This window comes from Protomyctophum bolini (assembly GCF_963924005.1).
Source record: "Protomyctophum bolini genome assembly, chromosome: 19".
Taxonomy (NCBI): domain Eukaryota; kingdom Metazoa; phylum Chordata; class Actinopteri; order Myctophiformes; family Myctophidae; genus Protomyctophum; species Protomyctophum bolini.
The window spans coordinates 29,810,567-29,838,402 of NC_137880.1; the positions used below are offsets into that span (position 1 = coordinate 29,810,567).

The 27,836-nt window shown below is 41.4% G+C and overlaps 1 protein-coding gene across 4 annotated transcripts; it reads left to right on the forward strand.

The window, feature by feature from the left end:
* The first annotated feature begins 14,681 nt into the window (after window positions 1-14,681).
* On the forward strand, window positions 14,682-27,565 carry cmtr1 (cap methyltransferase 1). 4 transcript variants are annotated; one of them, XM_080790802.1, is made up of 25 exons: window positions 14,682-15,131; window positions 15,450-15,497; window positions 15,761-15,880; window positions 16,303-16,454; window positions 16,800-16,958; window positions 17,258-17,350; window positions 17,477-17,548; window positions 18,077-18,171; window positions 18,377-18,449; window positions 18,560-18,758; window positions 19,323-19,441; window positions 20,311-20,407; window positions 20,602-20,734; window positions 21,429-21,608; window positions 22,280-22,336; window positions 22,541-22,598; window positions 24,116-24,184; window positions 24,304-24,435; window positions 24,611-24,736; window positions 25,012-25,103; window positions 25,215-25,283; window positions 25,391-25,438; window positions 25,533-25,645; window positions 25,955-26,063; window positions 26,309-27,565. In XM_080790802.1, the coding sequence occupies exons 3-25, from the start codon at window positions 15,763-15,765 to the stop codon at window positions 26,442-26,444; spliced, it is 2,499 nt and encodes an 832-aa protein (XP_080646928.1). In that variant the 5' UTR covers window positions 14,682-15,131; window positions 15,450-15,497; window positions 15,761-15,762; the 3' UTR covers window positions 26,445-27,565. The 4 variants fall into 4 exon arrangements, with proteins under 4 accessions (XP_080646928.1, XP_080646929.1, XP_080646927.1 ...); XM_080790803.1 differs by having other exon boundaries at window positions 14,682-14,886; XM_080790801.1 differs by lacking the exon at window positions 15,450-15,497.
* Window positions 27,566-27,836: the final 271 nt, after the last annotated feature.

Here is a 27,836-nt window from a genome sequence, read left to right on the forward strand (position 1 = left end):
TCCAAACAGAAAAGTCCTATTTGATTGCATTAAACAACATTAAACAATGTCAAACTCACTTTGCATGTTGCTTTTCCACTCGATTTTCCACTCGATGTGCCATTCACTTTAAGCATGCGCATACCCTCTATTGTAATTCCACAATAGGGGGCAAAACTGTAGGCTACAGTAACAAGCCCATTCACATACTGTAAGGATCATGACTCATGGGTCACCTTTATTATTTTCACCTGAGGAAGGCCAGACACATCTAAAATATTGTTGTTTGCATATTTGTAAAAAGTAAAAAATATTCATATCATCAAGCTGTAGTGAAACTTTACTACTATATGAAGACGTGCATCTCCTGTCCGTCCCTCCGTTAGTCACCCCACACCTCCATATGGTCACGCCTTGGGACATCACACCTCCATACATGGTCACGCCTCGTGACATCACGCCTCCATATATGGTCACACCTTGAGTCCTTTCTGTTCTGACATTCCATATGTTGATCTGACCTCATCAAACCCTGTACTGTACACTCAAGACACGCTCCATATATGGCCAGTACAGAATTCAATCCATATGTTGATCTGACCCCCCATGCCAAAGCGCCAGCGCTCGTCCAGCAGTCTGCCATCTTCCGTCACCCAGGCAGATACCTGCACGCGATCTCGGTTGCTTCTCGCTCTCAGGGCGTCTTACTGGTATGTTTAAAGGGCCTCTTCACCCCTTTTGCAACCAGAGCTTATTTTAATGATGTTTAGGACACAAACACTTTCTTGAGGTTTTTATGTGTGTAATGTGTGTAATTTTAATATATATTTTAGTCATGATGCCATGTTCATGACCAAAAACCTGTCGTGAAAATGTGGTCTCACTTCTTTCCTGGACTCCTGGAATGTCACACCTCCTGCATGCGGCCTCCCCCCTCTCCACAAGGAGGGGAAGTGCACTAAAGCATTATGGGCATTGTAGGAGGGAATTCAGCAATCCAGTCAAACCCTAGTCAAACACACAGACTTCATTCTTTTTCTGGCCATATAGGGTGCACATTTCTAATTGTGCTACTGTTATCTACTACAAATACTATTAACATTGAGTGACAGTGCAGTTTATTCCAGCAGTGAAGTTCAGCAATTGAAATGTATGCTTGTAGATTCCCATCCACACAGAATGTTCACATTCTGTTGTGACTGGGATCTCTTTAATATACAGTATTTGTATCTGCACAGGAAGATGCTGTTATGGCCTGGGGGAGTGGCCTGTTGAAGCCTAGCTGGCTGTGTAGTTGGGTGATTGGTGCTGGCAGATCTGATTGAGGGGTGCCTGTTAATCCTGTTAGCTGATTGATTATTAGAACATGGGGAGCATCTTGGGTGGATTGCTATTATACTGTGGTTGGTTGAGTAGAAATGGAGGGTGAGAGCCGATTATAAAAGGGAAACCTCTATAAGCAAGAGGCATTCCTAGGGGAACAGTAATAGCAAGTGCCCATTCACACTCCCACTTTGGGATATTCATAGCATAAACTACTCAATTTATTTGCACAGTGCACTGTAAAACCCTTAGTATTCCATTTGTCTAACGCAGAATACACTGTGTGTGTGTGTGTGTGTGTGTGTGTGTGTGTGTGTGTGTGTGTGTGTGTGTGTGTGTGTGTGTGTGTGTGTGTGTGTGTGTGTGTGTGTGCGCGCGCACGCCTTCATGTGGATTGGAGTGCGGTCGGGCATCAACACACATGAGTTGGTGTCAATATCTCGTTACTGAGATTAGCGCCTGATGATGCAAACCATCCCCGTTGATGCTGCGGTGTGGCTGGCTGTTAGGATGACTCACGCACATGGAGACCTATTGATAGGTTGGTCAGTGACCCATGATGACCCTGGAGGTCATCATTGTGCCAACAGACCTCCATGTTTGGCTCTTTGCGTGAGTTGTGTTTGTATTGTCTCTAGTCTCCAGAGTGATTATTTACAGTGTACATGTACAGCATTAACAGCAACATTTAAATTTCCTTTGTACTGTCTTAATACATTAAAACCGGGAGATCATCTGTGTTTAGATTTTAGCTATAGTCTATACATATCTATAGCACATTAGTTGGCTATTCAAAAATAGCAGATCTACAAGCTCATACATAGACACTATAAGCTTGAATGATATTTGAATATATACCGTACATTTAGACTCAAATATTTATTTCTGGGGGTCCTTGTTTTTAAAATGTGCTATACAAACAGTTTACAGTATACAGTAGGTGTGCCTGGAGGCCAAACAAAGCTCACATGTCCCTCATCCATTTAATTATCTTTGTGTTTAGGTTGACCATCTGTTTTCTCTTGGAAAATCGAGTAACCCCACACATCGTTGGAATCATTAGTGTGTACACATGGGTGCGTGCGTGTGTGTGTGTGTGTGTGTGTGTGTGTGTGTGTGTGTGTACAGCATGAGTGCATGTGTGTGCATTTGCACTTGTAAATTAGGAGAAACAACGTCCAGGCATGGTAATTGTACTACATCAGCAGCACAGCATCACCTGTGTTCAAACAACAGTTGAGGGCCTGACTTAACCGCCACGAAGGGACACAGCTGCGATTACCATGACTCATCAACTATACCATGACTCATCAACTATGTGGCAAGATTCATAGGTCACAGGGTTTGTAACGCGAGCCAACCCTGATCACATCACGTTGTAATGGCTATAAGATCAGAGATACTGTATAAGGGCTTTAAATATAATTGATGTGAAACCTTAAAGATGCTCTCCAGAAGTTGCTTATGTACTTAAAAGAATCATTGATTTTGTTGAGGATCGGGGACATATACACACCAGTTAATCTGGTATATGTAGGCCTACTGTATGACTTTCCTAAAAATGGAAAGATTGCAGTTGTTACATCATGCTAAGAAATGAAGTACGACAAGACACATGCACTTTATTTTAGGACTGGTGACAGTAGCCTGTCACAAGGCCCAATTGTTGTGAATGAAAGTGGTCTAGTTGCCAAATAGTCCATTATACAGTAACATTTAGAATGCTGCTTACTAAATTCTAAATTTGGTATATAGTCTAAGTCACATTCATCTGAAATGAAATGAACTTTATTTTGACATCCAAATAAAATATGTGACTGTTGTGAAGTAAGTAGACCTCTGTTGTGATCCTAAAGTCTATCCTCCAGTGAGATGGTGACTGGTCGTTCAGTTGAATTCCCCTTCTGCAAGCAAACACAAGCGCAGAGAACAAGAAGACATCACGGTCGGTAATGTCACACGGCATGTTCTTTATGATTTTAAGCACAATACACATCTGGCAACGTGTCCTGCCTAGGGTCCTGTGGTTGAAATAACTATAATGATTACAAAAATATGCGTTGTGTGCAATCTGAAGAATGCATCAGGCTCTCTCCCCTCACTGGTTGAAGGGCAAAACGCATCAAAAATGTCAGTTACTATGGTGTTGATTCTAAGAATTCTCTCTCTCTCTCCCTCAGCAGCGCTTTCTAACAATGGTGTTTGTAAAGGTCTGGTTTTGAAAGCATATTGTCAATGACAAGCTCATTAAAAGCAAGGGGACGGAGAGAATGGAATGTGGGACTCAAAAGTCTTTGCCAGGGGAGGTCAAAGGTCATTGATAGAGAGGAGATGGACTGGGTGTTGAAGAAATCAGACATCAAAGAATGTGAGGGGGGTCCCGACTCTATAGAGAGCAGGTAGGTAGCGTTAATGTTTCGGACACCTGTGAAGTTGTAGCTCTACGTCATCAGTACAGATTTAGCACAAGACTTGTGGAAAATACGTGTTCTTCCGGTAATACCACTGGGCTTTGAAGTTCACATAATCTCCAAAGATTTTTCCGTTGCTACTTGTACCCCCAGGGCGTTGTGGGTAAGATCTGTGTCTCATTCAGGGGAGTAGACAATCATTTTTTTAACCGGTGATAGTAATGGGCCTGACCTATAATGTTTAACCACTTAAGCCCCATTTTATACTTGGTATTCAGTCTATTAAAAAAAAGGCAGAAATACAGTGGATTCTGTTTGGGAAAACGTTTACTTATCCAAAATAGAGACGACAGGGTACATTTGACATAAGAACACAGAAGCAGCCGGCTCCTGTATATAGATAGACCACTTGGGCCCTGTGTCACCGGCCCCATTACGCTCCTAAAATAGTGTGGATGTACGTGTCTTTGCATACAAACCCCCTCCTTATTAGCCTGTGACAGGAAGTAGTCATCTTTTCTTCAGGCGGGATCATCATGGTTAACCAATACTGTTTTCTCTGGCTATGATGTTCATAGATGTGTTGAAATCGCTTTTCTGCCATCAGTTTAACTTTAAAGTGTGTGTGTGTGTGTGTGTGTGTGTGTGTGTGTGTGTGTGTGTGTGTGTGTGTGTGTGTGTGTGTGTGTGTGTGTGTGTGTGTGAGTGAGTGAGATTGTGAGTGAGATTGTGAGTGTTTTAGTGCATGTGTGTACATGTTTGTGTTTTTCAGCAAGGGAGGGGCTGGGTGAAAATGAGACAGGTTTTAATTAGAATTAGATCAAGGTAAAGAACACATTTAAGAAGGAGGCTAATCTGTTGTTAAAGAGCAGCCATTAAAGGTGGGGATGCTGTGTCAATCAGAAAGACGCACACACACGCACGCACACACGCACGCACGCACGCATACACGCACGCACGCACACACACGCGCGCGATTCAATTCAAAGGAGCTTGGCACTCACACACACAGACAGACAGACCACCACACATTGTTATGTCAAAGAACCCAAGATTGATTTGTATTTGGTCGCAAATCTCCATCTGAAAAGATTTTATCAAAGGAAAAGGAAATATTTGTCTAGATCTGTCACTGTTTTTCTAAAATAGTTAATCTAGAATCTCACAACGCATCACGTCAGCTTGTAGATCGGCTATTTTAGAATGGACTAAAAATAAAATAGGGGTCACCTGCATGGTAAGTCTTTAAGCTCATTTGTCTGGGGACCCTCTGGAACCTCCCCAAGGACCACTTTGGGAAGCAGTGTTCAAAACAATCAGGATGACAGGAGTAATTGTATGGACCATTAATGCACATAGCTTTTTTACTTTTTCTAAATAAATATACTTGTACTTTTGTCTTTTTTTTTGAGTGATGCTAGAGAAACACACATGTTTGCTTGCCTTGCCTTATCTCCAAATCAGAGCATGGCATGAACCCCAGTCAACAAACAGCAGGGTAAATAGTCACATAAGTCGAGTGCAAAGAGATCAAAGCTTCAAAGACACTAGGTAAGCATGTATCAAACCTAGCATCTGTCTAAACAACATCTAAATAACATTCTTAACATGCAATGCAATGTTAAGAGTATAATCACTTTGTCTTTGTCTGCTCTCTTTTGACACAGGTAAGTAACACACACACACACACACACACACACACACACACACACACACACACACACACACACACACACACACACACACACACACACACACACACACACTAGTGAGTGCCCGGAAAGACCTTGAGTAGATATCCCTCACTCTCTCTCTTAGACATCTCTGTGGTCAGAGACATTCAGCTCTTTGTTACTTGGTTGTAAAAGATTGAAATGAGAGCCTGCAGAGGTGAAGGCACTGAAACCTACACACAATGGCCCTCTGTGTGTGTGTGTGTGTGTGTGTGTGTGTGTGTGTGTGTGTGTGTGTGTGTGTGTGTGTGTGTGTGTGTGTGTGTGTGTGTGTGTGTGTGTGTGTGTGTGTGTGTGTGTGTGTGTGTGTGTGTGTGTGCGTGCGTGCGCGTGTGTGCGTGTGTGCGCTCATATGATACACCAATGCACGATGGTGTCGCTCCCCAAAGATCTGTCATTCATTTCCATTGAACGACATCATCATAAACCATGTTTAATGCTACTATAGGAACCTGATAAAAAACCAGAGAAAAGCAGATATAACAGTATGTGTAACTGTTCCTTGAAGCCTTCGGACAGCCAAGGAGTTTGTGTGTGTGTGTGTGTGTGTGTGTGTGTGTGTGTGTGTGTGTGTGTGTGTGTGTGTGTGTGTGTGTGTGTGTGTGTGTGTGTGTGTGTGTGTGTGTGTGTGTGTGTGTGTGTGAATCGTGCGTCTTCCTCTCTCTCTTATACTTTGTATGAATTTGTTTAGTCAAACCACTGGTCAAACCCAACTATATTTAACGAAGGTCACATCCCCCCCCCCCTGTTTATTTCTAGTCATTTTCTCTGTAAAGTCCAAACTCTAAGCTGCCGTTTGTGGAAAAATGCAGGGCGGTGTAACTCCGTAACCCCCACAGGGTCTTACTGCTGGGTTGGATAGGTTCCGTAACCCCCACAGGGTCTTACTGCTGGGTTGGATAGGTTCCCGAAGGAGCTTAGCCTATCTGTAACTGGGTCAGAGCTTTGTGGTCTTGGCCTTGACCACGAATTATACAGTAGCTTCTATAACTACAGTAGTGATGCTGGAGGTGACTGACTGTCTGTCAGGCAGATCAGCCTTATTGGGGTAAAGTGCTGGACAGTGTGAAAGTTAGCAGTGGTGGAATAAGTTGTTCGGGTGTTTAGTGATAGAGTGACAGAGAAAAATCCCATACACCCACAATGGGCTTTTTTATTTAAATATTTTTTACTGGACGATTCTCACATGGGTGGACCAAATGAGTTCCCCAGCTCCATCTTCTTATTAAAAAGAATGGGTATAAATAATGCCCATGTTTTTCACAGGTTTTGCCCCCCTATATATGGCCCCCCATATGATATCTATTTTTTGTTTTTCTTGTGAAAGAGTACACCGCCAGACCGCCTACCTCAAGTTGCCATGTATTGCTGTACATCAATATATTTTTATGAGAAATATCTTTTATGGAATATTTTACATTGGGTAAAATATACCTGTTCTTTAGGGTTAATGTGCCTGCTGTATTAATGTATAAGTTATGCTTATGTTGTATTGGAGAGATTGGGGTAAATCTGTGGTCACCAACGGGTAAAACATTATGCCCTCAGTCTTTTTAACATTCAAGTTGGTTGTCATCGTGATCGTACTATTCAACAAATCCATCCTTTTTCATTAAAGCTAAGATGACAGTGTTATAAGTATTTGTGCTGTTTCATAAATCCTAATCACCCGTTCATACCAGTTCAAGGATATAGTGGTTACTGTGTATATACTGTAGGCATACTCTGAATTTACACAGTACCCTGAAGTGAAAACAAGAGATTAGCTTTTCAAGTAGCTAATCTAGCCAGAAGCTAGAGGTAAATCCTCAGTGTTGTTGTTGTGTAGGAGTGATAGTGATTTCCATCAGCAACAAGTAAATATTTGCAGTGTAATGGTTTGTCAAATTAGTTTACCTCAATGTCATCACCCAACTCTTGGCCAAATATGTGTGCTGACATCTAGTGGAGGTGGACAGTATCATCAGCATCATTCACTCACATTACACAGTGGGATTAGCCTCTGGCTCCATTTTCCCTGGGTTTGTGTTTGGTATTGGTATTCAGTCTATTAATAAATAGCCGGAATACAGTCTGAAACAAATCTGTTTGGGAAAAAGTTTACTTATCCAAAATAGAGACGACAGGGTACATTTGACATAAGAACACAGAAGCAGCCAGCTCCTGTATATAGATAGACCACTTGGGCCCTGTGTCACCGGCCCCATTACGCTCCTAAAATAGTGTGGATGTACGTGTCTTTGCATACAAACCCCCTCCTTATTAGCCTGTGACAGGAAGTAGTCATCTTTTCTTCAGGCGGGATCATCATTGTGTTTGTGTTTCTCTTGCAAAAGAGGAGACACAGACAACAGAGCTCGGTGCTTGTAGTTATTTATCACGTATTCATACTTCATTACATCATGACATTAAGAATCAAGGTGCTTAGTTGGGCATTTAGAATGTTATATTATCTTTAACAATGGATTTTCTAAATAAAACTTCCAACACATCTGAATGTGACTCACTACCAAGACCATATGCAAAGTTATAAAAAAGACCAAAACAACACATAGGCTCTGCATGGGACTTAAATCAGTCTGTTCAATCAATATCAATCAATTGAATTCACCCAAACATGCCTCAGTCTGAAAGCAAGTTTTTGTTATTTTGACCATTGTCATTTTCTGCAACTAAATTCTCTACATGAGATGGCATTTGCAATTTGTGAGAATCATTCTTAGTAGTAGTGGTATTATTTGGGGAATGTAATGCCACTATAAAAAAGTAAACAATAAATACAATTAAACAAGCAAAACATAATTACATTATTCACATGAATCGATTTGAAATTCCTTGTTTCTCATTACAAAGCTAAACATAAACACAGAACCAAACTACTTATTTCTGGATTGTGATGTGGTCGTACTTATACTATAAATTGGGTTTTAGTGCACCTTTCATATTCAATAATGGATAGTCTAAAAAAACGTAATGGATGATAGGGCTTCTGGCTAGATTAGCTACTTGAAAAGCTAATCTCTTGTTTTCACTTCAGGGTACTGTGTAAATTCAGAGTATGCCTACAGTATATACACAGTAACCACTATATCCTTGAACTGGTATGAACGGGTGATTATGATTTATGAAACAGCACAAATACTTATAACACTGTCATCTTAGTTTGAATGAAAAAGGATATATTTGTTGAATAGTGCGATGACAACCATAGTGCATAATGTTTTACCCTATAGGGGCGTTGGTGACCACAGGCGTGTGGTCAATTGAAATCATCTCACAGGTCTCTTCATACAAATCTCTTGGTGTTTCTTTTTATAATTCATTACCCTGGAAAACATATGGAAATTCTCTGTAGCAGATTACGACTGCTTCCTGTGTCAACTGTTTTACTAACCCTTTTAGTTTTTTATCAATTAAACTGCCTTATCAAATACAGCATCACAGTTTGGTTAGGTAACCTCTCTGTGTCTGATTGATACAGACTGTATGGAAGATTATATGGGTACACCACCCATCCTTTGTTTTTATTAAAGGGATTTGTGCAGATCTTTGCTTTTATTATTGTGCTTGTTTTTCTAGGTGCTTTTAAGAACTGTATGTTATTATTTCTCTGGTTTTTTGGCTGCAGCCTGCAGCATGGGGGAAAGCCGAAGCCAAATATTCAGTTTTTTGGGACAGTAAAGTTAGTCTTGAATACTAAATCTTAACTCTAATTTTCACAATCACATTTTACTGCTATTTACATTGCCAGTCGGTGACACATTCATATGCTGTCAAATTTATTTTAGCCTTAAAAAGCTAACGTAATAGGCCTATTCGGCAAAGAAAACAACAGTAGACCTATTCTATATTAAGAGACCTTAGAGGTCAAGCATCTAAATACATTTCGCGTCTTGTGGTTGCTAGAGTTGACAATGGTGCACAACTGGAAGATGTCCTTGTGAATTCACACAGGTTTTGTGGGCACATGTTCAGCAAGCTGGCATCCAGGATTGCTGTCCTGGTTACTCAGCCCGGCAATAAACAGCTGTGCAGTGTCAATCCAGCTAGATCTGGTCCAGTCCAGCTAACAACACAGGCTGGAGGCACTCCACGTCATGTAATCCCCTACTAATCTCACTCAGCTTCAAATAGATATTATACAGTATATACACTATACAGTGTATGAGTACATCTCATGCACTCATACAATATTCAAAGTGCAAAGTAGCAGTGTTTACGTACCAAGAGACACCTTGTTTCAACTGCAGACAACAAGCATTTGTCTGTGCATTCTTGAAAAGGTGTTAAATTAACTCTTGGAAGTGTAATAATTTAATAATTAGCCTACTATATATATAAAAAATGGTGCTGAGCCCAGCCAAATAAAAATATACATGAAAAAGGAATGTTCCTATGGTAGATCTCCCCCTTATATGTTACAATTATGAGTGAGAGAGAAATTAAATAAGCAAGCATTATTTTGTTATGCAGCAGTTGTATCTCTGCCATGCACAATCCTACACAATAAACCTAAGCACAGGATACAAGTCAAGAAACAGCCCATAGATGTCAGATCACTGGCCGGGCCTCCCACAGAGGAGGGACTTTTATGCTCTGTGACTGTGTTCCATCATGGCATTACCATTACATGCCACGATAAATGCCGGAGGATAGGATTTAAAAGCAGATACACCGTAAAATCCTCAGTGCTAATTTAACACTGTGGGTGTACAAATGAAAAGGGTCCATTTGGTTCCATCTGGTTGAATCAATGGATGACTTAACACTGAAGATTGTACTGTGTACACACAAAAGCTTTTAAAATACACTAGTCAAAATTTGCCCCAGTCTGTCATAATTAGGGGACACTCATGCAGTAGTCAGTAACACTATACATACAATATAAAATAGATTAGAAATAAAATGTGTGCAAATGTTTGCTTTAACTTCCGTAAAGAACCTGAGATATCTTTGAATGTCGTCCTTATAAGGCACAGGGCATTCAGGGGAATACCAAAGGGACTGTGGTTAAAGTGCAACATCAACCCGGCTCCAAATCTAACATCAAAAGCTGCCACTCTCTGTCTTATAGGCTACTGCATAGTTAAATTCAGCACTGCAGAGATAATCTGCATTGTGTTGAACAGGAGAGGTAGTTTGTGGAGAGGGTGGGTTGTGGAGAAACCCTAATGTTACTATGCATAAGCAGAGCCGTAAGGCAACAATCTTCTCAATTCAACCAGTTATAAACAGAATGAAATCCGGAGCGGGCCGATCTTGAACTTCCACCACACAGAGGGCTTTTTGGAGTACACAGTAAAATCCTCATTAATCCTAATTCTGAGAGTTACAAATGATCAGAGTTAAATTAACACTGAGGATTTGACTGTGCAGGGATTTTACACAGAAACGCAAACCACTGTTGGAAAAGAAGCACAGGTCATTCCTGTGAGTTCCCAATTCGAACATGTTACTTCTGTCCACATTGTCATGTGTATGTGCACGTCTCTGTGCATGTGTGTGTGTGTGTGTGTGTGTGTGTGTGTGTGTGTGTGTGTGTGTGTGCGCGTGCCATCAACATCTCATCTCAGGAGGTATCTTGCTGGCTTGTAGTTCAGGGTGAGCTGTCGGGAGCTGTAGCCAGACACGCCGATCCCGAACAGTCCCATCATCATGGCCATGCGTGGCATGACGGGGCCGTCCCGACTCTGCAGCACCGTCTTAGCTGCCTGAGTCTGAAAGAGAGACAAATGGTCACTACTAGTGTATAGTGCCACCCACGCAGTAGCCATGACAACCGCCACTTAAGAGTCAGCATCACGCCAGGGCAAGGTTATTATTAAGCATGTAACAGTATTGTTGTTAAGCCTACTCAGTTATATCACAGTCACAGCTTATGTTATGACAGGGCTGTGAAATTAAAAGTTGTGTCCAGCAGATCACGTTGACTTGTTATCGTGATAATTTGTATAGTGAGTTTTTGTCATCGTTACATGCCTTCATGTTATAACGAAAAAAACTAAACATTTTAGTTAATGAGGGTTGACAATAGCTAACTGAAACAGCATTTTATGATTATAAAACTAGTTAAAGTAAAATCTTTCACCATTGTCAATTTATTTCGTATAAGCCTAATACTTTAGGTGGATATGAAATCCATTTTCAATCTTTTTTCTTTTTTGCTGTAGCAGTATGTTTTTAATACTACAATACATTTTCTGACCTTTTTAAAACTCACCCTTGACAAATCCTCTATCTAAAATATACAAGTAAAACTAACACTAAAAGTAATAAAGACTCAACAAAGGGGAGTGCTAGGATCTCCGTTTTGGCACCTATTTGAACCACTTAATCCCTGTATAATTCATCATAAGACAAAGAGCGAAATAGCCTATCTACAAGCTCACAGCGCATAACGATGCAATGCGCTGTGAGCTATCTGCTATTTTCACTATTTTTAAAAGAGTTTTTGAAAAATGTGAGATAATTAGGCAAACCCATGCAGCTACGGTAACAGACTAACAGTATGTCTGTATGTTTTCTCTTTTCAGGATTATGGAGATAATGGGCATTTCTGAATTTTAGGCCAACACATGCCCTGAAGCCATATATAAATAGTATATAAAGAGTTATTCCATTTTCTAATGCAAGAATGTACCAAAGTAAATGAAGTATCCCACTCTGAGCTTTGTTTTACACAAATGGCATAAGACCTATACAACTCAATTCATTTCCCCATCCACCCATGTCTGAGCGGTTATCTAACCGTAACGCCTATGAACTAAAGCACTGAAGATAATCAGACCTGACAACATCCTGTTTGAAAAGTAACATGCCACAGGCATCTAAATGCAGCTGCAGGCTCCCGAAATACCTATACCAGAGCGATTTAGAGTGTGGATCTCATGCCATTATATTCCACTGCAGCTAGATCCTATTAGCGGGCACTTATCTTGACCCTGGCCTGAACGATCCATGAGATCACTGTCTCAAGTCCATTTTAAAACAGGATGCTACTGTATAATCCTCTCAACTAATCCTACATGGCCTGGCAGGCTGGCACACACTGGTCTCTGGACAAATGTCACCAGTGAAAACACACTCATCTTCTGTTAATAATGGCCTTTCCTTCGGCTATGCAATTGAAGCAATTGAACCAGGCTGCGTTCAGGAGTGCATTAAAAATGTCATAACTTTTAGATTCAGTTTTGGTGTTGCTGTTGCAGAGATATTCTATAGTGTCAAACTGTCATTAAAGCCATGTAGAATAAATAAAGTACATACTGTAGTAGTGTAGGACATTAAAACTAAAATAATCAAGTTGATTATTAGATGGAATGTTCTCTACTCTTATGCCAGGGCAAATTTCCCTTTGTTAATTCTAATAAAATCTCTCTAAAAAGGAAGGATGTTACTGTACGCACCTGGAGGTATCTGATGTACCCAGGGGTCAGACGAGGAATGCGGAAAAACATATTTGTTGTCTCCGGAGCTTCACAAACAAAGCATAAAAAGAAGATCCTTGAAGACTTCCTACACCTTCCTCGTGTCCCTTCTCCTTCTCCGTCTCTAGCCTGGTTCTCCTCCAACAAACTGAGTGTGACAACAACGGTGGAGGTTCTCCCCAGTGTCCCCAGACACACACCTGCTCCCTCCACTCAAATAGACACACCTGGACTCTGTTGATGTATCTGAGGGAGACTCATCCCCACAGGTAAATATAAAGGCTAGGCTTGGTTGCGTAAGGCAGTCACATGGTGTGTGTGTGTGTGTGTGTGTGTGTGTGTGTGTGTGTGGGTCTGTCTGTCTGAGGGATTAGTGGACCATTGGCCACTGTGAGAGATGTACGTACCTTGGTTGTCCCATATTGTAGGGAATAAACAAACCGCTAACCCCATCAGCGGCCTGCAACACACTAGCTGGCATGACGTCAAATTGCAATTAGTTACAGCTAAAAGGCAAATTACCTTATAACAGGATATAGTACTGGATGCATCAAGTGTTTTGGTACAGTGGATGCTGGCTATATCCATTCAATTAATAATAATAATAATAATAATAATAATGAATACTGTGTGTGTGTGTGTGTGTGTGTGTGTGTGTGTGTGTGTGTGTGTGTGTGTGTGTGTGTGTGTGTGTGTGTGTGTGTGTGTGTGTGTGAGCGTGTGTGTATATATATGTGTGTGTGTGTGTGTGTGTGTGTGTGTGTGTGTGTGTGTGTGTGTGTGTGTGTGTGTGTGTATTTAAAGCACAAGTTTCACAAAGTTCTTTATAACAACTGAAGAAAGAAATCAGCCTCAACTTTTGTAGAAAATAAATGAGAGAATAAAATAGCAGTCTGTGTGGTGTAGAATGATGTTGTCATTCTCAAAGTAGTATCTAGGTATCTAGTAGTACTGCTATTCAACTCCTAGTTTCTGAAATGATGGTACACTTATGCGTGCTTGTTAAGATTCAAGGTTTCACACTGGCTGCTCCCTCTGTCACGAAAACTGTCTTTCCCAGTGGATTTTCCAGGAAGGATTCTCCAAGCTCGGTTATTTCTGTGACTGTCGTCTACAGATTAAGTTTTCACCCGCTTGTCTGTATTAGTGGGTGACACAAACCGCATGTGAACGCTGCCAGTAGGCCAAGGAAGACACACACGAATGTTTCAAACCGGCCTCAAGGTAACACTATATTTGCTGTCTGAGATGAGATGTCACCAGTAGCTAGTATGTTACAGTTCATTCAGTACACAATACATTATCAAGTACACTGTGCTCTCACGTACAAAGACACAGCCATGGGCCATCAGATTATAACATAACAGTTATCCCTGAAAAAAGGCGGCGATCCGAGCACTCAGGGTGGATAAAAGTCAAGGTACTTTATTTAGAAAAGTTAAAAACATGTTTCAACATGTTTTTACTTTTATTGCACCTTCATCAAGCACATCAAGCACGTCAAATGCATGCCTGAAATCATCCAATTGCCATCAAAGCAGAAGAAATGGCACCCTTTTCACATTGGCTTATTATAGCGCCACCAGGTGGAGACCTGTGCCCCGAGGGGCACTTTTCTAGTTTTGTTTGTGTGTGTGTGTGTGTGTGTGTGTGTGTGTGTGTGTGTGTGTGTGCGTGTGTGTGTGTGCGTGTGTGTGCGTGTGTGTTGCACAGCTTGATATTAACTAGTTTTGTTGCAAGGCATCTATTTGGACAGCCTAGCCATTCCATCCCATCAACATCAACGTCATTCACCTGCGTCAGTGCGACTCGAAGGACCACAGTAGCCGAGGATTCCGAAATAGAACGCGGGTTACTGCAGAATTAAATAAACAAACACATTTTATGTTTTTTTTCTTTGCAAATTAATAAAAACCGCGATTGGAAAATCTGGATGAATATACGGATATGATTTCTGTCGACGGAATGTCGCTTGTTTTTCTCCAAAGGAGAATGTAGTTGCACACGTAGCTGGTAATAAAAAAACAACAACTGGCTAACAGCTAGCTGTGCTAGCGGTGCTTGCTGCGCAGTCTCTCTCTTCGCTCAGTTTCGTTTCTGACAACTAGCGAGGAAAGTGAAACACACCCATTGTTTGTTAATTCCAAGTAAATAATTGAATATTGGTGTTTTGGTCGGAAAGTATATCCTGGACTGTGGTATGGGCCCATATGACCCAGCTAGAGTAGCTGTCTATTCATAACTACAATAAACAAGAGGTAAATATTAGAATATTATTCTCTAGAGAACATACGTGTCTTAAGTCTATCTGACCACTGCTACATTTCGACATGAATAGAAACATGCATGGAAACTGACACCACTTGTGTGCAAGTATTAATCTGTGCTCCCGCCAGTGTGTTGTTGAGTGCACAATGTGCTGAATGCATGCAACGTTATATAATCTTTGGTCACGGTCGACTCACGCATCCACTGGACATAATATGTTTGTTGTAGTTTACTTCATAATTATATATATATTTTTAATCCGATTGACTCCCCCATTTCCATATGTCCAAATTTGACTGTGATTACAGAGAAGATCACGGCAATAAATAAATAAATAATAATAATATGAAGCCCAAGTAAGTCTATTTATTTTTCTCTGGATTGGTATTTCCTTGAGATAGTAGTTTTGAATATTGTTACCGCAACATTTTGTTATTGCATTTTAATGTTACAAGAGGGTGCACCCCACTGTTCCATTTAATGTTCAAATTACGACTTTTACTTTGACAGTTTTGCTGTACTGTACTCTTGTACTGTGTTCCCACTGTTATCTCTTGCATCCTCTTCGTGCAATTATTAACTTCATTCAATCCCTTGGTATTCCCCACCTTGCTTTCAGCCATGATGAAGAGGAAAGCTGAGGGGGCTTCAATGCCCCTGCTGGGGGCTAAGAAGCTGTGTGACGATCACGATGGCAGTTCCGATGAAGAGTTATCACCTCGGCGAGAAGCCAGTCAAGGTAAGACGAAGCCAATGAATAAAGAGTCAAGACCAAAGACAAAAGTAAAGCTGTATTGTCACATCACAGGTTTAAATTACATACCGGTAAGGTATACATTTATTTTTTCCCCTTGCTGAGACCGCCCCTCTTTCCCTTTCTCCTTTCTACAATTTCTTTGAGTTCGCACAAAAACAATACATTTAACTTAAAGAAAAGTCCCAGGGCTATGGTTACATTACATTTGAGACACTTGATGAGGCCAAGATTGCATTAAAGGCTATGAATGGGAAGCAATTGGAAAGTCAGGTAATGTTTTATTTACTTTTTTGTTTGTTTATGTCTGCGTGTGTCTCCCTTATGTGTGCTTGAACTTGTGTGTGTGTGTGTGTGTGTGTGTGTGTGTGTGTGTGTGTGTGTGTCATGTCCATTTTGTCCTGCAGACTCCAGCCAAAGTGACTCCCACAGTGACCCGGAGGACATCAGACCAGGCTTCTCCATGTCCAACACATCCAACAGCCTCCCCACCATGGATTCCTCCATTGGGGGAGACTCGAAGTTCGGCATGTACAACAGTGTGTCACAGAAACTCATGGTACTGTTACTGTACTGAAATCCATGAATTGTCTTTGAATTTGATGTGTCGCGTCCCATTCACTTAACATTCACTTTCCCCACTTTGAACTGTATTGAACTTTATTGAGAGGATGGCTCCATGAGATTTAGAGGGGGTCCTATACATACATCTACAACATTACAGCAGTGCAAGTACACAGTACTAAAGACACATAGGTGCAACATAACATACAGTACAAATACACAGGACATACAGATACAGTAAGCTTGCTCCCTTTCTCCCACCCCTGACCCCTGATTCGTTTATATATGGAAATAATAGAGAAAACAGTACTATAACCTGTGTCAAACCTTCAACCCTTAGGCCAAGATGGGTTTCCGTGAGGGCGAGGGTTTGGGAAAGTTTGGTCAAGGGCGCAAGGAGATCATCGAGGCCTCCACACAGCGAGGGAGGAGAGGTCTGGGCCTCACGCTGCAGGGCTTCCAGGGGGAGCTCAATGTCGACTGGCAGGACGAACCCGAGGTATGTAGAACAGCAATAATGACCTCTACGACATTTCAAAAGCACATTGTTTACAATACTTTTATCATCAGAGAACGTAGCCATGATGCCATGAGTCAGTGGTGACATTAAACTATATCGATGAACTAGCATTTAGTGTGCTTTACATTTGACTTTCTTTATCTTATCTTTCTCATATGAGTGCCTTTCTTTCTCTGCTGCACCCCTTCTCTCTTTCTCTCTTTCTCTCTCTCTCTCTCTCTCTCTCTCTCTCTCTCTCTCTCTCTCTCTCTCTCTCTCTCTTTCATTTGTTTATCCAGCCAAGTGCTGTGGAGAAAGTAGACTGGTTCCCAGAATGCTCCACTGAGATCCCAGATGCAGATGAGCTGAAGGACTGGATGGCATTGGGACCGGTACACCGCACACACCCAAACTATCACTAACTGCCATGCTCCCTTAGACCTTATCGTGTATTCAACTGTGAATCTTCATTTTACATCTTTGAATTATCATTCTTTGTTTGCTTTGTGTACTTGCAGAGGAAATTAAAAATTGAGGATGAGACAGAGTTTTGTACTGAAGACCTCCTTCACACACTTCTTAGATGCAAGGTGAGTAGAAAGAAATCACACTCCTGTGAAGTGAGGGGCGCTCTTATCATCATACATCACATTCCATGCTCAGCCAATCAAATCACAAATGTCATTCCAGCCAATCACTTTTGGCAACTTCACTTTTATCAATCAATATATATTAAAAAGTCATAGCACACACTGTGCGACACAATACGTTAGCAGCAGCATTAGAAAAACAGATAGCTTTTCACAACATTTGACACAGTTGTGTCAGACCAGATAGTTTGGTTTATTTGAAATTAAAAAACATACACAAGTTGTTTGCCTGGACACCTGTATTGCATGTTCTCCCCCATCTCTGCCGCTAGTTTCTTTTTTCTCTACTGTTCTATCAAATGAAAAAACAACAACAACACACCAGTATACATTTAGCAGGTTCTGATTGTTGGTGGGAACCACAGCGTACCATGTCAATGCTGGCCAGTAACACTGACACTCAGTATGTCTACCAGGAATTGTGAGTAATAGATAAAACATCTCACCATGTGTGTTTGTTGTGTTCAGACTGTGTTTGATGACCTTGAGGGTGAGGAGATGAGGAGAGCACGGACACGCTCTAACCCTTACGAGACCATCAGAGGAGGCTTCTTCCTTAACAGGTAAATCCTCCATAAAAACACCCCACAAGTTGCAATAGCCTGCCCTGCATCCTTCCTCAGAGGTATTCTGTAACAGAAATATTTTGCATCAATTACATTTAGGGCAAAACAACCCACAAGTTGCAATAGCAACTTGATGCAATAGCATCCTTCTTCAGAGCTATTCTGTTCTGTAACCAAAGTATTTTGCATCAATCGCATTTAGGGCAGCGATGAAAATGGCCAACATGGACCATTGTTTTGACAACATGTTCACCAACCCAAAGGATTCACAAGGGGTGAGTTCACTTCTAACGTATGTATCCACTTTTCTGGGTGAAAGTGATGCGGTAGTACCAAGATTATGAGAAAAGATGATTTTTTATATTTTTGATCTCTTGCCACACAGAAGTCTCTGACGAAGGATCGCGAGGGCGAGCTGCTGTACTTTGGTGACATTTGCGCGGGGCCTGGCGGCTTCTCTGAGTACATACTGTGGAAGAGGCGTTGGCATGCCAAGGGCTTCGGCATGACACTAAAGGGCCCCTGCGATTTCAAACTGGAAGACTTCTATGCAGCACCCAGTGAACTCTTTGAGCCTTACTACGGTACACAGATGTTTGGCAGTGGAGGCGTGGCTGGTCACTCCTCATCTCTCTCCACATTTCCAATTAAATAAAAAGCTGACATGGCCCTGCAGGCCATGTCAGCTGTGAATTTAAAATTATTTATTTATAGTTATGTTAACTTTATGAACTAAATACATTGGACATAAAAAAGACAAAACATTTTAATACTACTGAATTAATTAAAGCGGGGCATATTTGGAATTGTAACAACTGAAATCAATAATATATCAATATTCTGATATTAACCTGAGGGCCGCCAGTTGCCCATGTATGGTTTAGGCCTCCCTCTTGTGTAAGAGTTATGTATGTACATACCGTATGTATAAATGCATATCCACAGAGACCTAATTGTTGAACATAATAATAAACTTTATTTATAAAGCGCTTTTCAAAACAGTTACAAAGTGCTTTCCAGTGGCATATAAAAAGGCAATACATCAGTTAAGAGGCACTTACTGGAATAAAAACAATAGCAATAAAGCGTTACAGTAACATAGAAGTGTCCTCAAACTTGTCTAAACTGGTCCACTCTGTGTGTCCTAGGTGAAGGAGGGGTGGATGGGGATGGAGATGTCACTCTTCCAGAGAATGTGAGCGCCTTCCGGAACTTTGTCCTGGAGAGTACGGAGAGGAGAGGGCTGCATTTCCTCATGGCTGATGGGGTATGCCCATCTCAAATGTACCAACTTCAACCATTATAATTATGTTTAAAACTCTGAGACAGTGTATTCATTTCAACTTTTGTGACACGACCCTTTTGACATGTCTGTTTCATTTTAGAATACGTAAATGTCCTTCATACCTTCAATTTCCCATACATTTTCCCATTCAAAAGTATTTATTTAAAGACCTGTAAGACTCGACAAAGCCAACTCGGATGGTGACAAACCATGACGATAAACAAAAAAAAAATCGGGCCAAACAAATAATTAGAAAGAAGAAAAACAACAAAAAAAGGTGTTGTACCCTGTCCTTTTTTTCTTCTTTCTAATTATTTGTTTGGCCCAAAATTGTGTTTATTGTCATGATCTGAGTTGGCTTTGTCCGAGGCTTAAATATCTTTAAATAAATACTTTCTGAAACGTCTATTCTATGGGGAATTTTTTTTATTGGAAATTCTCTTCTGGGCCGCTCATCGGGGGCGGGACTGTGACGCACTATTCAGCTACAATAGCTGTTGTTGGCGGATGGTTTTCGTTAAGTCATTGGACACTAATATATGTGCATAGAAATGCTTATTCAGTAACTGGTTTAATAGCATACCATGCCCTGATCTCTCCATAAAGAGGATATAGACGAGGATATGACGTTAGAATAACACAAAAATTTAGTGGTTCTCAAAGTGTCTCGAAGTCTCCCGGGACCCTCAAGGTTCAAGGCCTGTAACTCTTGAGAGATGTAGGTCCATTTGGTTCTATTTATACGGTATGCTCTCAGAGTTATGGATGTCCTTTAAATTTATTTTAGAAACACTTATTTAGACAATTTAGACACATTTATAATAAGTGTGTGTCTATGCTGTGGTTTGTAGGGCTTCTCAGTGGAGGGCCAGGAGAACATTCAGGAGATCCTGAGCAAACAGTTGTTGCTCTGTCAGTTCCTCACCGCCATGTCTACACTGAGGACAGGTACACGCGTCTGAAGTTTGTCTCTATGTGCAACATTTGTGTCCGTTTGCCATCTTATCGATCTGCAGTCCAACCGTTATTAAGCGTGCACATGCCTTTTCCTGAGTCATTCATGCTTATTAGTCTTGTATGCAATATTTCAGCTGATTAATGCCAGACTACTGAGTCACAGCAGTGGCGTTTGTCTCCCCCAGGTGGCCATTTTGTGTGTAAGACCTTTGACCTGTTCACTCCCTTCAGTGTGGGCCTGGTCTACCTGCTCTACCTCTCTTTCGACAGGATCTCCCTCTTCAAGCCCCTCACCAGCAGGCCTGCCAACTCCGAGAGGTAAGGCTTTGTGAACGCTCAATGCCTATACGTGTGTGTGTGTGTGTGTGTGTGTGTGTGCAGTGTGCACTGGGGCGGCAGTGACTCAGGGAGTTCGAACCCAGGCTCCCCCAGAGTTGATGTCCTTGAGCGAGAGTCTGAACCCCTATGCTCCCGATGAGCAGGTTGGTGCCTTGCATGGGTTCCTCAGCTGCCATCGGTTTGTGAATGTGTGTGAATGGTTGGATAAAGTCGCTTTATACAGTAAATGCACCATTTACCACTCCTATCTTAACTCCTTAATACACAGACACAAATGAACACACTGTATACACTAGGTACTGTACACAGAATGTTCAGTAGCACACTATATAAAAATCTAATAGATTGCCCCAAAACGTTTTTAGTATATTCATCTCTCTGGATGATGAATCCTACTGATTATGCTAGCGCCATCTTTAGGCCAAAATGTCAACTTTTAACAAAAGCTATTAAAATCATCATGGCAGATTGCCAGAAAAATGTAAGAAGTAGACAACCTTTACAGGCAGTTAGCAGTGCTTTTACACCTTTAAACGTGTTATGTTTTATGTTGGAGCAATGTTGGCCATTTGTATTACACTGTTTTTCTTTTTGCCTGAATAAACATTCCATTGTTGCAGAACATTGTATGCAGTACATGAATAAAACGACACACGCTACTTTTGTCCAATAGGTACATAGTGTGCCGCAGCCTGAAACCCGGCTCTGAGTTCGTGAGGGATTACATGTTCAGAGTAAACCTGAAACTCAACCATCTGAAGAACTCAGAAGACGATGTTGTGGAGGTGGTGCCTCTGAGCCTTATCAAGGAGGACACAGACTTCTATCAGCACATGGTCAACGGCAACGAGAGGTAGGGATGTGTCATGAACACTCAGAGTAGGGCTGGGCGACATGACTTCATGTAAATGTCATGATTATTTCCATCTCCATAACGATTAGTAAACAATAATAAAATAATAGCGAAAACGGCAGATCTACAATGTTAATAACGCGCCGTGATGTGATCATGTGACACGCTATGAACTTGTAGATTGGCTATTGCTATTCTACACACCGCCATTGTACAACCAAGTTACAGCTTTTGTGGCTAATCAGACTAATCTATTCTAAATAAAATAAAATAAACAATCTATTAGAATATTTTCAGTAATGCCCCCTACACACTCCTACAGTGTGTAGGAGTTTTAAAGGTGTCGGCGAGTATTCAGATCGTTTTTTTTTTAATCGGCTGTCATATCTTTGTGGATTTCACACTAAACGATTGGTCGCCGACTAGGCATCACACACTGCAACCATTCACCAAGATGCGATCCAGACCCTATACATAATTTGTTTTTTATTCCAATTAATTTGAATAAAAAACAAGGCGAGACAATCGCTCTCTCCCTCCTTCTGCGTGCACGCCTCACACAATAGCCACGTGTGCTATAGCGAGAAGATGGTCCCCGACAGCATAATCGGAGCAAATATCGGGCAGTGTGTATGAGCCATTACTGATGTGAGATTGTGTCTCTCTTGCAGCCACTGTGTCGTACAGATCAAGGCCTTGGCTAAGATTCATGCCTATGTCTTAGACCCGTGAGTTGTTCTTTTTCATTTTACCTATTTGTGTGTGTGTGTGTGTGTGTGTGTGTGTGTGTGTGTGTGTGTGTGTGTGTGTGTGTGTGTGTGTGTGTGTGTGTGTGTGTGTGTGTGTGTGTGTGAGAGTGTGTGTGCGCAGTTGCGCATGTGCGAGACAGAGAGAGACATGTGTTTGATTGATTAATTGCTTTGTTTTTCAAGGGCCCTCTCTGAGACCAGGCAAGCTGACATCAGGAAGGAGTGTTTTAAGCTTTGGGGGGTGAGTAGGAAACTGGGAAAAACACAAGTAACACCAACTACTGTAACAGTTGTACCTCTTATCACAGAAGTAAAGCACATTTTTGCTACATATTCCAGGCTAAATTCCACTGCCAAGGAAGGAATTCTTGGTGGAAAGTTTGGTCCTGGGCCCAGGAAAAACTGATTTACCCCATTTTATTGTACATATCCAGCCAAAGGAGTGTCAGTTCTCCGTAATGCATCATGAAGTTATATTAGCCAAAAGGGAATGTAAGACCAGAAGCACCACAATTCATCCCACAATTCAGACACAATTAATCACTTCACATAAGTGACTGACCAACTGACCTTATAAACGAACTTTTTATCCCACGATTTTGTCATCCAGTGTCAATTGTCTATGTAATGCTGTGCTCTACACTCCCTCCGCCAACCTGGGGAGAGCAACGGACTGACCTCATGCTTCCTTCAATGCATGAGCGTCCAAGCAGCTTTTCTTTTTCACCTGACAGAAGTTTCCCTGGCGCGTGGAAGGAGCACGTTATTCCAACCAGAGGCAGTTTAGAGACCAGGACTACTGCATGTTTTTTGTGAGGGTACCTACCCTAGGGGGGGACACAGGAAGAACATGCAAACTCCACACAGAAAGGCCCTTTCGCCAACCCCACCTAGGGTATGGCCACTGATGACGCGGAGGAGAGAACACGCCCACAGAGTCCCCAGCGGGAATCGAACCCAGGACCTTCGAGCTGACAGGCTAGGCTGTCGCTCCCTGCGCTTTGGGAGTGAGAGCAGGCAGTCAGGCTAGGCTACAAGCAGTAGCACCGTAGCACGAAAGGTCTAGGAAACGGGGAATCACCACAACTGAACATTTATGTTCGCATTTACCGCACCGGAGCAGACACATTTGCATTGCACAGTGCACTATTTCCGAACGCGGTGATGGGCAGTTGGGCACGTTCGGAAATAGCGCACCAGAGCCACTCTCCTATTAGTTTGCATTGCACAGTGCAACGCTGTGATCTGTGGAAGGTTTTTGGATTTCCATCCAAAAACGGGAAAACAACGTTAGAGAAAACATAATCTGCAGACTATTCATAGCTGGCATCGTGATAGCCACACTGTTCTGTTAAAATAGAGAAACAACTGCTGTGCTGGTTTGGACTTGTCCCGTTCATGATAGACTAAATACTCACTACTGTTTCATAACTTCATTAAGTCTACTCTAAGTTCACTGTCTAAGTGCACTAGTGAAGTGCATTATAAATATTATATATAGATGAAAAAATAGCTTTGGCATTTGGATGGGGGCCCCTCTGGTGGACAGAAAGTGCATAAAACTTGATATATGGTAGGCTATATAACGAGCTAAAATTAATTATGTAAACTTTCGAATATTAAAAATAATGAAATTCGAATGAGATTGTAGAGGTGAACTGACAGCCCTGTGTCGCCTGCACACTGAGCACATTTTGTAGTTGTAAGTGTATCTCTCTGTAGCTCTTATATACAATTTGCGCATGTCTCCTTTTCTAGGTCCCTGATAAAGCCAGAGTGACTCCTTTCACCTCAGAACCCAAGAATAAATTCTTTGAGCTCGTCAAGGTCAGTTTGTCATCTGATTGACTGATGATTATACATTTTTATGAGTTACCTCATTAATGATACTTAATAAGTGTGAGCTGTTGGCTTAAATACTAAATAGTAGATAATTTCCACATCAGGGTTCAGATGTGGAGTTGTTCCAGAGTAAGATTGGCGATCTCAACTCCAGTACGCTAGAGAAGATACATCATGTCCTGGACTACCGCTGCATTGTGGGAGGAGGTGAACAGATCTTCCTGCTAGCGCTTGGGGTGAGTCCTAATAGACACAAAAAGACGTCTTTTAGATTTTTGCTTTGATAAAGCTTTTGATTAAAAATAAATTAAAGTAAATGCAGCAAATTCCAATCAATGTATGTAAAGTAACTGTCCATTTTACTGATGTTTATTGTCTATTCCCATTCCTCTTATGTTTTACCTGGTACAGAAATCCCAGATCTACACGTGGGATGGTAAATTGCCTCTGCGCTGGAAGAAGCTGGAGTGCTTTAAGCTGGAGCTGCCCAGAGACACCTTGCTGAGTGTAGAAATCGTCCAGGAGCTTAAGGGAGAGGTGAGACGAGAGTGCAGGAAACGGAGGGAGGAATATATATGAGGTGGTAACCATTTGTGGAAAAGTACTTAAGAGAATCAAAACCTTTTAATGCCTGGCTAGATTTCTGTACCCAGTATAATACTGGGTATAATAATACTCTTTAGTATATTGGATGATATTACACTTGAATCACAGGAATGTTTGACTGTCTATTATTAAGTTTTACTCAGTAATTTTTGACCCTGCAACTGCAGCTGGCTGTGTTTCTGTAATGTGTAATGTTTGCTCCTCAGGGCAAGGCCCAACGGAGAATCAACGCAGTACACGTACTGGATGCTCTAGTACTCAACGGCACGGATGTCAGAGAGCAGCACTTCAACCAAAGGTAAAAAGACAGTGAGGCGTAGGAATCCCAAATCTTTACCAGCATTTTACCTAACTTTAGATTAATTGAGTAACCACACAACTAAACAAACGATGGCCATTTTTCTTAAAGGATCCAGATGGCTGAGAAGTTTGTCAAGGCTGTGTCTAAGCCCAGCAGAGTAGACATGAACCCTATCAGGTAAAATAAATAAATAGTCTGTTTTAGAATCACTCTGCAAGGTTCCTGCAATCGTATAACATTCCATGAACTATAATCCATTTAATCTCCTTTCTTTCCTAACCTAGAGTGAAGGAGGTGTACAGACTGGAAGAGATGGAGAAGATCTTTGTCAGGTATGATGATGAGAGATGTCATGCATAGACCAAGATCTACTGGAAATGATCATAACCATGTCTTCTTCTTGTTGGTTTGGTCTGCTTCACCAAGACTGGAGATGAAGGTGACTAAGAGCTCAGGAGGAGTGCCGCGCCTGTCCTACACCGGCAGAGACGACAGACACTTCCTTCCCACAGGCCTTTACATCGTCAAAACAGTCAATGGTTGGTGTGTGTGTGTGTGTGCGCGTCTGTGTGTGTCACGTGCATGTGTGTGTGTGTCACGTGCATGTGTGCGTGCTCGCCAGTCACAATGTTGTCAATAATCTACTATACTCCCTATAAAGAGTTAAATTTTTAGTTAGAACTATCAAGTTCAGGTAAAATTTCTGTCAAAATAAATTTCTGTCAAAATAAATTTCTATATTACATGATTTATCTATTTCATTTATCTATTTAATAGTGAATAGGAAAGTTCAGAATGTCTGTCAAAACCATTAAGCTCGATTCTAAACCTCCTCCTCTGTCCATTAGAACCCTGGACTATGGCTTACAGCAAGAACTCCAAGAAGAAATTCTTCTTCAATAAGATTACCAAGGAGTCCACCTATGAGCTGCACTCCAGTGCTGTCGCTCCCTTCCAGTATGTATCACAAACTCTGCTCAAATGGTTTTTCATAAAATAATGAATTACTCCTACTGGAAATGAAATGCTAGAAATGCTCATATTAATCAAGTTTTAATTGAATGTGTCCATGAGGGTTAGGCGAGTGCAGCATAAGATCACAATTAAACAGCTAGTCAATCAATGATATATAATCTCATTATCCGACGTTTGCTCTGATAATCCTTTGCCTTTATTTCTGTATTTGTTTTTTTCCCCCTCAGCGTCTGCCATTCGGAGCGCCTCTTCTGGGCCTGGGTAGACGGGGTGATTGTTCATGACTCCCAGACACGGATGGATCCAGAGAAACTGTCCAAAGACGACGTGCTCAACTTCATCCGCCAGAAATACCAGCCCTGAGCAACCCTCGCAATCCCCAGCCAATCAGTACAATACGTACAGAATGTGTCGTGTTGGCTCAAAGTAACGATTGATTCTGGATCGTCCCGAAACGTTTGGAGCCAAGACGAGGGATGGTTTGCAGAGCTGTGTCTCTGGCTGTGTCTTTTGAGAAGTCCCCCGCCTAAGCCTTGGATAGACAACTTTCTCGTTCTTCATTTCTGTCACCCCTAGGCTTAACGAATTAGAATGTACAGAAGGCCGTCGGCACATAAGAGAGTTCAACACTAGACAGACTGCCATTGCCATTATGCATGTCCCCATTTGCTTTTCTTATGGTCCCCCAAATCACGTCCCTGTTTGCTTTTCTTATGGTCCTCCAAATAATGTCTCTCTACGGGTTTGTATTTTTAATTAGAGACAGATATTAAACTGACGGCAGATTAATACTACTGGTTAGTGTCTAATGTGGCTTTACACTATACATAAATACAGTAGACTATCTACACACAAATTCGCTCTACAGCCTTGCTTGACTTGCCTTGGTCCAGAGCATGGCTGCTTTCCTCATCCACTGCTTCGAGATTAAACTATCTGTCCCATGCCGTCCTCTCGTGCAACTGGTTTGCTTTGTTACCACTATTCTGAATTCTTCACCTGCCTGCTCTCTCTGTAGCTGAGGTATAAGTGTAATATGTTAAGGTTACTCATTGTCTTGAGTCAGTTGCATACTTCATCCATAACCAACTTGCCCTGGAGTAGGTTTATGGTTATGTGACATTTTCAAATGGCGTTCCGCTTAATTTCCCAGCAGGTCATTTCGATCTACAACCCGTCTGGTCTAATGCTCCATTGTGCAACATGTCACATACTGGAAATTGATGACCTACACGCTCACAATGTGTTGCATCGGTGACGGTGACGCGCTGTGAACTTATAGTTCAGCTATTGTCAGTACTCTGTACACAACTGTCGTACGATGAAGTATAAATCATCAGGCTTCTCTTGTCTCGTTGCCTGACCTCTGAACCTTTTTCGCACTCATTTGTTGCAGATGAGGAGTGGTTTTGTTTTAGTTGTAAAGTTAGAAATCAATCTCCTTTGTTATCAATGATAATAATAAAAAGAGATGCTCAGAAGTTCTCGAAATGTCTTCGACTTTGTTTTGTGTATTGTGATTCCACCCAGTAAAGTACGGGGTTTTAATGTTTGGGATGTACAAAACAGCCTAATAATAACACTATTAACTTGTATTAAGTAAGTAAGTATAATATTCCACAACTAAAATATGCATTTCATATCATTTCACCATATAGCCTACATTATGATATAGCATACCTGTATGGGAAAATGCACAATATGATGACTGAAAAGCCCTGCACATACACACACACATTGTTTTTAAAGCTTATT

What these genes read in the sequence shown, in the direction of transcription:
- cmtr1 (XM_080790802.1), top strand. Translation starts at nt 15,763, where the DNA reads ATGATGAAGAGGAAAGCTGAGGGGGCTTCAATGCCCCTGCTGGGGGCT. An exon ending in AGTGTTTTAAGCTTTGGGGG is followed by an intron (nt 22,599 to 24,115) that starts GTGAGTAGGAAA and finishes CTCCTTTTCTAG; the next exon opens with GTCCCTGATAAAGCCAGAGT. An exon ending in GAGCAGCACTTCAACCAAAG is followed by an intron (nt 25,104 to 25,214) that starts GTAAAAAGACAG and finishes TTTTTCTTAAAG; the next exon opens with GATCCAGATGGCTGAGAAGT.